Source organism: Impatiens glandulifera, chromosome 4 (assembly GCF_907164915.1).
Source record: "Impatiens glandulifera chromosome 4, dImpGla2.1, whole genome shotgun sequence".
Classification (NCBI taxonomy): Eukaryota; Viridiplantae; Streptophyta; class Magnoliopsida; order Ericales; family Balsaminaceae; genus Impatiens; species Impatiens glandulifera.
Genome location: NC_061865.1, coordinates 9,094,397 through 9,105,730, shown reverse-complemented (window position 1 = coordinate 9,105,730; position 11,334 = coordinate 9,094,397). Strand labels below are relative to the sequence as shown.

Here is an 11,334-nt window from a genome sequence, read left to right as displayed (position 1 = left end):
TTTTTAAATAAGCATGCCCCCTACGTACTAGTCGTGTCGACGTGTCGTGGTTATGCCATCAAATTAAAAGTGTCAATATTTGTAATCTTGTATTTTTGTTTTGACTAATCATTGTGTCGAGAGACATGAGAGGCCAACAAAATTATGACTTTTTTGAGATAAATATTAATTGTTGGGCTTTTTCATTCGACCCATTTAAGGCTCATTTGAAATTAATCCTAAATTTAAATTTATATTGGGATTATCAAAATTTTAAAAAAATATATTATTGTCTTGGGATATTACATTTGTATAAATTCTGATAAAGTTTTGTTTTTGAATTTATATAAGATATTATGGCTCTAATTGAACAAATGTAATGGTAGACCTTGATTACGATTTTGGTAAAACAAGTCATTTTTTTTAATTATCTGATTTTGAATTTCGATATGATTTAGATGAGGTAATATTTAAAAATATTTAAATTATCTATTTATTTAATAAACTTATATCATTTATTCAATCAAACACATCCCTTCATTATCAAGTGTTTTTAATAAAGCTGTATATTCTAAAACGATGCCCTAAGCATTGTCGATCCATATGTAGATAACAAAAAAATATTAGATTTGAATTTTATTGAAATAGCCTGTTAGACTATGTTATATTAGCAGATATTCTATTATTATATATAATTAAATGGGTCGGAGATACAACCCATTATGTTATAGAATGTTCATGTATATACATACTCTACACAAACTCTATTCAGGGTTAAGAATGAAGTTACATTTGATATGGTATCAGAGCCTATCTAAATATTAAACCCTACCCAATATTTCTTCAAATCACCGCCGATATGTCAAATGGTGATGATATTTCCGGCGTCTTCGACGCGGAGTTGCAGTCCTCCGGCGGCCCGACCGTGGAGACGAGTTTCGCTCAGCAGCTTGCGACGTTGCTGCAGCAAGCGGCGTTCAGTGGAGCTGCTGGTTCGGTTTGTACAGACACGGCTGGTGGAAGCCAGCCTCCGAAGGACCCATTTTTTTGAGTAGTACTGATTTACCCGGTCTCGTTATTACTCATGTTGTTTTGAAGGATAATAATTATACTGAGTGGTCAAAATCATTTTGTTTATCTTTGGTGGTTCGTCGTAAGATGAGTTTTTTAAATAGTACTATGGTGAAACTAGAGGGTGATTTGGCACGATTGGAGGATTGACATGTTGTTCAGCCAATATTAGTTCAATGGGTATTAAACACCATTGATCCTAAGTTGCGTAGTGAAATTCCTTACTGTGATGAGGTAGGCTCTTTATGGAGTCTGCTTGAGGAGCGTTATGCTGTTTCAAATGGAACCCGTCAGAACTCCTTTCTTCGTGAATTGTCTTCCTGTAACCAGTTTGCAACGATGTCCATCTCTTCTTACTTTGGGGCATTACAATGCCTATGGGAGGAGCAAATTATCTTATTTCCTCTTCTGATATATGAGTGTGGCAGGCCCCGACACAATTGTAGAGTTTACGTGATACAAAGCATTATCATTAGTTTTTGGGGGGCTTGAGCTTTGAGTATTCTACTACTCGTTCTGCTTTATTAGCGCATAAACCCCCACCCACGTTGAATATTGCTTATCAGACACTTCGTGAAGCTGAGGATGCCCGTAATGCTGATCAGAAGGTCATCTCGCATGAACTCTTTGCTTTATCTTCTCGCCCTTCTAATGTGGTTGATAAATCAAAGTTGGTGTGTTCTCACTATAAGAAACTGGGACATGATATTGCTGACTGTTTTGATAAGCATGGGTTTCCGGAGTGGTTTCTTGAGCGACAACGTAAAGGGCGAGGTGGTGATCCCAGGCGTAGAGGCGCGATGGTTGGAGGTGCCTCGGCTGGAGGTGCGCAGGCTGCTTCCGCGGTTCCGAGTTTCGTTGGAGGCTTTGGCACGAGTTCAGCTAGTGCGCAGGGTTTGGTGGCGCAACCCCCTTCACCCCAACATGGTTCATTCCATATTCCTGGTTTGACTCCAACTCGGTGGCAAAATCTTCTTCGCCTAGCTGGTAACGATAGTTCTTGCACTAATCGTTTGAGTGGTAAGTATCATTTATCTTGGATTATTGATTCAGGGGCTACCTTACATGCCACTGGGGTCCAAGACTATTTAGTTGATTGCTTTGTGGGGATGGAGTGTCCCATTTCTCTACCCGATGGTAGCATTGTTATTGCTCATATACAGGGGTCTGTGTACTTATCTCTTGAGATTACTCTAAAAAATGTTTTATTTGTCCCATCTTTGACCTATAACTTGATTTTTTTTTACTCACTTGATTGATGATTATCATGGTAATATCTCATTCTCATCTGATTTATGTACTTTTCAAGACAGCAATACCAGGGAAGGTGATTGGAGCAAGTGAACGAAGGGGGGGTCTCTACTACTGGTGCAGTGTTTCGGCGTCACTTTTTGTCTGCTCAACTGAGAGTCTAGGGATTTGGCACAGTAGGATGGAGCATCCTTCAGACAGTGTGTTGCAGCATTTACCTAGTGTTAGTGTTACTCGTCGTTCTCCTAGTGTTAGCCCTTGTGATATCTGTCATCAGGCCAAATAGTCTATGAGTGTTTTTTATGAAAGTGATTCATATGCTAGGAGTATTTTGATTTAATACACTGTGACCTTTGGGGTCCTTATGTTGTTCTCTCCTCTAATGGAACACGTTATTTTCTTACTTTGGTTGATAATTTTAGTCGAGCTGTGTAGGTAGTTCTTTTATCTGCTAAAACTAAAGTTTTCACTGTCTTTATAAAGTTTTTTGCTATGGTCAAAAGACAATTTGGAGTTGATATTAGACATGTAAGAACTCACAATGGAACATAATTTCATTGTTTGAAATCTTATTTTTCTGAGGCTGATGTATTATTTCAAACTTCTTGTGTGCATACTCCTCAACAAAATGGTAGAGTAGAGAGGAAACATCTACATATCTTGAATGTTGCACGGGCTGTCATGTTCCAGAGTTCTATTCCTATTGAGTATTTGGGGGAATGTGTTCTTACTACATGCTACTTGATAAATAGGACTCCTTATCGTGTTTTGGGCTTTCGTACTCCTTATAAGGTGTTATATGGTACCTCTCCCACTCTATCTAACATGTGTGGTTACCTCTGTTATGCCTTTGATTTCCACTCTCGTCGTGACAAGTTTGCTAGTCGTAAGTGTGTGTTTTTGGGTTATTCCATTGATAAGAAGAGGTGGAGGTTATTAGATTGGGAAACTAAGGAGGTTTTTGTGTCTCGTGATGTTGTTTTCTATGAAAATGAGTTTCCTTTTGCCCCTGTGGATTGTCTTGTCTCTGTTCCTCCCATTAGTGTTGTGGTAGAGGCACCAAACCAGGTTTCGGTAGGAGAGTTCACGGTGTCTGATGAGCCAGAGAGGGATTTGGGTGAAGAGGCTGGTGCACAGGATTCAGTGAAGGAGACTAATGCGCAGGGCTCTACTGAGGAGCCTGGTTCGTCGGTTGTACAGCAAGCGAGCGAGTTTAGCGTTGAACAGTCGCAGTCAACGTCAAACAGCCATAGTTGGGCATAGGTTTGAGGACTCGGACTCCTTCTTCTTGGTTGACTGATTATATTACCCCCCCCCCCCCTTCGACATCATTGATCTGGCTTCGACCCTTCCTCAGGTACTCGATATCCTCTTGCACATCATTTGAGTTATGATTTATTCTTTATGAGACATTGGAATTTTTTAGCTGCCATTTCTATAGGCGTTGAGCCTAAATCTTACAGACATGCCTCTCGTGATCCTGGATGGCGCGCAGCCATACAAAGTGAGATACGAGCCTTGGAGGACAGTGAAACATGGAGTTTGGAGGATTTACCTCAAGGGAAGAAGGCATTGGGCAGTCGCTGGGTCTACAAGATCAAGCACAATTATGATGGGTCAATTGAGCGCTTGAAGGCACATCTGGTTGTCTTTGGCAACCATTAGCTTGAGGGGATTGATTACTTTGAGACCTTTGCTCTAGTTGTCAAAATGAGTACTGTCCAGGCCTTCCTTGCAGTTGTTGTTGTTCGGGGTTGGAACTTGCACCAGATGGATGTGCATAATGTCTTTTTCCATGGTGATCTGACAAAGGAAGTATATATGCGCCTACCACCAGGTTTTGAGTTCGGTCATATCAACAAATTGTGTCGCTTGCGTAAGTCTCTCTATGGACTGAAACAAGCGCCTCGTTGTTGGTTTTCCAAACTGACAACTGCTTTGCTTTCTTATGGTTTTATTCAGTCTCGTTCGGATTATTCTCTATTTTTCTTTGTGAGCAGTGATGTTGTCTTACATATCTTGATATATGTGGATGACATGATAGTATCAGGGAGTGATTTGGGGACACTAGAGGCCTTCAAGCAATATTTATCATCATGTTTTCATATGAAGGACTTGGGGATCTAAAGTACTTTATGGGGGTTATGGTTGTCAGGAGTGCTGAGGGCATTTCTTTGTGTCAACGGAAATATGTTCTAGATATTATTTTCGAGTGTGGTTTTCTGGGTGCTAAGCCTGCTGGTTTCCTATGGAGCAGAATCATAAGTTGGGGGAGTTAGTGAGTGCGTAAATGGAAGATCCGGAGAGCTATCGACGGTTGGTGGGGAGATTGATATATTTGTCTTTCACAAGACATGGTATAGCTTACTCTGTACATATATTATCTCAGTTTATGCATGACCCATTACAGGATCACTATCAGACAACATTACGGGTTGTGAGATATCTGAAGAATGCCCCAGGACAGGGTATACTCTTGAGGAGTGATTGTGATCTTCGATTATTTGGATGGTGCGATTTTGATTGGGCATCCTGTCCCAAGTCTCGTGTCCTGGAAGTCCAAGAAACAACCAACTGTTGCCTTATCTTCCATTGAGTCTGAGTATCAATCTTTAGCAACTTTGATTTATGAGTTGAAGTGGCTACAAGGGGTCATGGTGTTCCTTAGAGTACCTCAATCGGGTATGCATGTGTACTCAAACAGCCAATCAGCTCTTCATATGGCTCAAAATCCAGTGTTTCATGAGCATAGAAAACACATTGAAGTGGATTTACATTTCTTACGGGATCATATACAGGATGGGACTATTGTTGCTTCCCATGTTCCCACGACTTCTCAATTGGCTGATATTCTCACTAAGCCTCTTGGGAAACAATTATTTGACAATTTTAGATCCAAGTTGGGCATCTGTGATTTGTAGGCTCCAACTTGAGGAGGGGTGTTAGACCATCTCCAACCCTCACCCCCATTTTCATCTCCAAAATACAGTAAACGTCACATCAAACAGTAATTCATCTCCAACCCAAAAACTCATTTCCAAACTCAAAAGAATATTCTCAGAATATTCTTTTTTACACCAACTTTTTAACTTTACTAATATTATCTATATATTTATCAACTTTATAAATTTAACCCCAATCTTTTCTCATTTGTTTATGAATTTTTTTTTTATAAATTAGTAATTCATACACATAAATATAATTTAATAATATTTTAAACAAACAAAAATTATAAAATAAAAATTATATTAAATTAAATATTATTAAAAAAGAACTTACACAAGTACAAATAATAAAAATGGTTGAAGAACTAAGAAGTATAAATGAACAAATGCAATATCATAATGCATTGAAAGAGATAAAGGAAAAAAATAAAATTTTATTGAAAGATTCGAGTAAAATAAGAGATCCACAGCTTCGAACATTTATTGAGGCTGAACAAGCACGAATAATGGAAAAAATAGCTCAAAATCAAGATCAACCAGATCCATTCGCGACGGGTACATTTTCAGGATATTTCAATAATCTTGGAGGAAGTGATGCTAATTTATCAGATTATTAATTATTGTATTATTTATGTTGTAATTTTAATTATTGTATTATTTATGTTGTAATTTTAATTATTGTAATTTTTATTTTCAAGTATTGTTTTAGTAATTTAAGTGTGTTTTTTAAATTTTATAACATATAACGAATTATTATTATTTTATATTTTTTGAAAATTGTTAATTTTTTTATCAATATTATTTATAATTATAAATTTATAATATAAATAAATAAAATTATTAAGTACTTAAATAAATTATAAATAAATACAAAAAGATTATAAATATATATAATTAAATAAATATTTAATATAAAAGAAAACTTAAAGAAAATTTTAATTAAAATAAAAAAGTACAAGGACCTTTTCACATATTTTGGATAATTGCAGGCATGAACAGTCTTTCGCCATATATGGCGTCTTCTTCCTCTATATATGCCGGAACTTCATTTTGGCGGAGGATTTGGAGGCCGGTTGGAGGAGAATGGGCTACTGCAAACCCAGTTTGCAGTAGGGTTGGAGATGCCCTTAGACTATGTTATATTAGTTGATATTTTATTATTATATATGATTAAATGGGCCGGAGATACGACCCATTAGGTTATAGAATGTTCATGTATATATATACTCTACACAAATCCTATTCAAGGTTAAGAATGAAATTACATTTGACATAGTCATTCCTTTTGTCGTGCTAGTCATGCCGACGTGTCTTGGTTATGCCGCCGAATAAAAAAAAGTCTCGTAATTTGTGTTATTTTACTTGTTATTGTGCCGTGTCGTGTCTCGTGTCGTGTCGACGCGTGAGACACAACCCAATTAAAACTCATTTAAAAAAAATTGTTGAATTTGAATTTATATTGAAACAAATTCCAACAAAATTTTGTTTTTGAATTTATATCAGATGTTGTCCTGTTTGGACAGATGTAACGATAGAGTTGGATCTGAATTTGGTTAAAAAAATATTATTTTTAAATTGATTTTGAAGTTCGATATGCTTTAGATGAGGTAAAGTTTCAAAATACTTTAATTATTTATATATTTAACAAATTTAATATCATTTATGTAATCAAACACAATTGCACTTTATTTTCAACTGTTTTTAATAAAGATGTATATTTTCAAATGATACCCTAAAATAATACAAATGATCATGATTGATCGATGAGTAGATATCAGAAAACAAATTATTATTGAATTTTATTGAAATAAGCATGCCTTTTGTCGTGCTAGTCGTGCCGACGTGTCGTGGTTATGATGTCGAATTAAAAGTGTCATTATTTGTAATTTTGTATTTTTGTTTTTGATTTTCCATTTTGTAGTGTCGTGCATCCGTGTGTCGAAACATGATACCAACATAATTAAACCTTTTTAGCGATATGTATTAATTGATGGACTTTTTTCATTTGGCCCATTTGAAATGTGCATTGGATCATCAAAATTTTAAAAATAATAATTATCAATATTTTGGGATACTACGGTATAAATTCAAATAAGGTTTGTTTTTTAATTTATATATGATATCATAGCCTCTATTTGGATAGATGTAATGACAAACTAGATCTGGATTTGGTAAAAGAAATTCAGTATTTGTAATATCTGATTTGGAATTTTGATATGATTTAGATGAAGTAATGTTTTGGAAATACTACCTTAGAATATTATATTAGTATAAATTCTAATGAAATTTTGTTTTGAAATGTATATTTGATATAACTGTTTAGACTGATGTAATGGCAGAGCTGGATATGGGTTTGGTAAAAAAAATCAATTTTTTTAATATTTCTTTTAGAATTTCGATATGATTTAGATAGGAAATGTTTGAAAATACTTCAATTATCTCTGTATTTAACAAATTTAATATTATTTATCCAATCAAACACATTTGCACTTCATTATGAAATATTTTTAATAAAACTATGCCCTAAAATAATAAAATGAACATTGTTGATTGATATGTAGATAAAAAAAACAATAAGATTTGAATTTTATTGAAATAGGCATGCTCCTTGCGTGCAAGTCGTGCCGACGTGTCGTGATTATGACATTGAATTAAAAGTATCATTATTTGTATTCTTGTGTTTTTGTTTTTTATTCTTCATTGTGTGGTGTCATGCATCGTGTCTAATACCTAATTTAGAATTTCGATTTGATTTAGATGAAGTAATATTTTAAAAATACTATCTTGTGGATACTATATTTGTACAAATTCCAATGAAATTTTGTTTTAATTTATATATGATGTAATGTTAGAGCTAAATCTGGGTTTGGTTAAAACAAGTTTTGTTTTTAATTTATATCTGATATTATGTCTCTGCATTGACCGATATAATGACAGAGTTGGATCTAGATTTGGGTAAAAGATATTTAGTATTTTTAATATATGATTTTGAATTTTGATATGATTTAGATGAAATAATGTTTTGAAAATATCATCTTGGATATTACACTTATACAAATTCCAATAAAGTCAGATATAATGTCTGAGCTAAATCTGAATTTGGATAAAAGAAATTCAGTTTTTTTAATATATGATTTCAAATTTTGATATGATTTAGATGAATTAATGTTTTGAAAATACTATATTGGGATACACATTGGTACAGTTTTCAATAAAGTTTTAATCTTAATTTATATCCGATATTATGGCTTTGTATGGACAAATGTAATGGCAGAGTTGTATATGGATTTGAATAAAAGAAATTCAGTTTTTTAATATATAATTTCGAATTTTGATATGGTTTTGATGAAGTAATGTTTTGAAAATACTATATTAGGATAATACATTTGTACAAATTCCAGTACAAATTCCAATGAAGTTTTGTTTTTAATTTATATATGAATTTATAGATGTAATGATAGAGTTAATCTGAGTTTGGTTAAAACAATCCAGTTTTTTTTAATATTTGATTTCAAATTTTGATCTGATTTTGATGAAAATTTCTGTTTTTTAATTTATATCCTATATTATGGCTATGTTTGGACAGTTGGATCTGGTTTGGGTTAAAGAAATTCACTTTTCTTTTAATATTTGATTCCGAATTTCGATATAATTTAGATGAAGTAATGTTTTGAAAATACTATTTTTGGATACTAAATTTGTAAAAATTCCAATAATATATATATATATATATATATATATATATATATATATATATATATATAATATTATGCTCTATTTGGACAGATGTAATGGTTAAAACAAGTCCTTTTAATATATGATTTCGAATTTCGATCTGATTTAGATGAAATAATGTTACTTTAATGATTTAGATGAAATAATGTTACTTTAATTATCTACATATTTAACCAATATAATTCATTTATCAATAATCAAACACAACTGCACTTTATTTTCAAATGTTTTTAATAAAGTTATATATTTTTAAACGATGCTCTAAGATAATAAAAATGGTCATGGTTGATCGATATGTAGATAATAGAAAACAAATTAAATTTGAATTTTGTTGAAATAGGCATGTCTCTTGTCGTGTCGCGTTTATGCCATTAAATTAAAAATTACATTATTTGTAATCTTGTGTTTTTGTGTTTGACTAATCATTGTGTCGTGTTATGTAACGTGTCGACATGAGAGGTCAACATAATTAAAACTTTTTAGAGATATGTATTAATTGATGGGCATTTTCATTTCGCTCAATTAAGGCTCATTTAAAATTAACTCTAAAATTTAAATTTACATTGGGATCATAAAAAATTTTAAAAATTATTGTCTTGGGATACTACATTGGTATAAATTTCAATAAAGTTCTGTTTTTGAATTTATATTCAATCAGCTCTGTTTGGACAAATGTAATGAGTGAATAATAGAGTTGGATCTGGGTTTTGGAAGAAACAAATGAACTTTATTGAATCTAGTTTTAGATAAGAAAAAATTCACTTTTTTTTAAAAATATATGATTTTGAATTTTAATATGATTTAGACGAGATAATGTATGAAAATACTTTAATTATCTAAATATCATTTATCAAATAAAACACATATGCACTTATTATTAAGTTTTTTTAATAAAACTATATAATTTAAAACGATGCTCTAAAATAATAAAATGGTCATTGTTGATCTATATATACATTTGAATTTTATTGAAATAGGCATGCCCCTTGCGTGCTAGTCGTGCCGACGTGTCGTGGTTATGCCGACAAATTAAAAGTGACATTATTTGTAATCTTGTGTTTTTGTTTTTGATTCTCCGTTATGTAGTGTCGTGCATTGTGTCGACACGGGAGACCAACATAATTAAACATTGTTAGGTATATGTATTAATTGATGTTTTTTTTTATTTGGCCCAATTGAGGTTCATTTAAAATTATCTCTAAAATTTAAATATGCATTAGGATCATCAAAATTTTAAAAATAATAATTATCCATGTCTTGGGATACTAGGTTGACACAAATTCCAATAAAGTTTTGGTTTTCAATTTATATCTGATATTATGTCTATGTATGGACAGAATTGAATCTGGATTTGGGTAAAAGAAATTTAGTTTTTTAAATATATATTATTTTTAATTTTGATATGATTTAGATGAAGTAATGTTTTGAAAATACTATATTGGGATACTAAATTGGTATAAATTCCTATAAAGTTTTGTTTTTAATTTATATCCGATATTATGGCTCATATGGACAAATGTAATGTTAGAGCTGAATCTAGATTTGGGTATTATGATATGATTTAGATGAAGTAATGTTTGAAAATATTTTAATTATCTATATATTCTCAAACTCAGTTGTACTTCATTTTCAAATCTTTTTAACAAAGGTACATATTTTCAAATGATACACTAAAATAAGAAAAAATGATTTTGATCGATAGATGTGTAGATATCAGAAAACAAATTAGATTTGAATTGTACTGAAATAGGCATGCCTCTTGTCGTGCTAGTCGTGCCGACGTGTCGTGGTTATGTTATCGAATTAAAATATGGCTTTATTCGTAATCTTGATTTTGTCTTTGGCTTGCTATTGTGTCGTGTCGTAACTCATATCGACATAGGAGACCCAACACAATTAAAACTCGTTTCAAAGAAAATCCTGAATTTGAATTTACATTTGGATTATAAATAACTAAAATGTTAATTTATTTGGATACTAGACCAAATTCCAATAAAAATTATTTTTGATTATTTATGGTTTGTGTTTTTAATACTTAATTATCTATATATTTAACAAATTTAATATTATTTGTCCAATCAAACTCAATTGCACTTTATTTTCAAGTGTTTTTAATAAAGTTACATATTTAAAACAATGCCCTAAAATAAAATAAAAATCATGGTCGATTGATATATCGATAGTAGAAACAAATTTGAGATGAATTTTATTGAAATAGGCATGCATCTTATCGTGTTAGTCGTGTCGACGTGTTGTGTTTATACCGCCGAATTTAAAAAAGAGAATTGTTCGTAATTTGTGTTTTTGTTTTTGATTCGCCGTTGTGTCGTGTCGTGCCTCGTGTAGACACGGG

General features: G+C 32.3%; 1 protein-coding gene across 1 annotated transcript; it reads left to right on the top strand.

Moving 5' to 3' along the window:
- Positions 1–838: 838 nt before the first annotated feature.
- LOC124934664 lies at positions 839–6,396 on the top strand. The gene is made up of 11 exons (XM_047475183.1): positions 839–976; positions 1,213–1,413; positions 1,527–2,252; positions 2,360–2,551; positions 2,992–3,553; positions 3,728–3,945; positions 4,027–4,382; positions 4,457–4,575; positions 4,712–4,769; positions 4,844–5,211; positions 6,236–6,396. The coding sequence occupies exons 1-11, from the start codon at positions 839–841 to the stop codon at positions 6,394–6,396; spliced, it is 3,099 nt and encodes a 1,032-aa protein (XP_047331139.1).
- Positions 6,397–11,334: the final 4,938 nt, after the last annotated feature.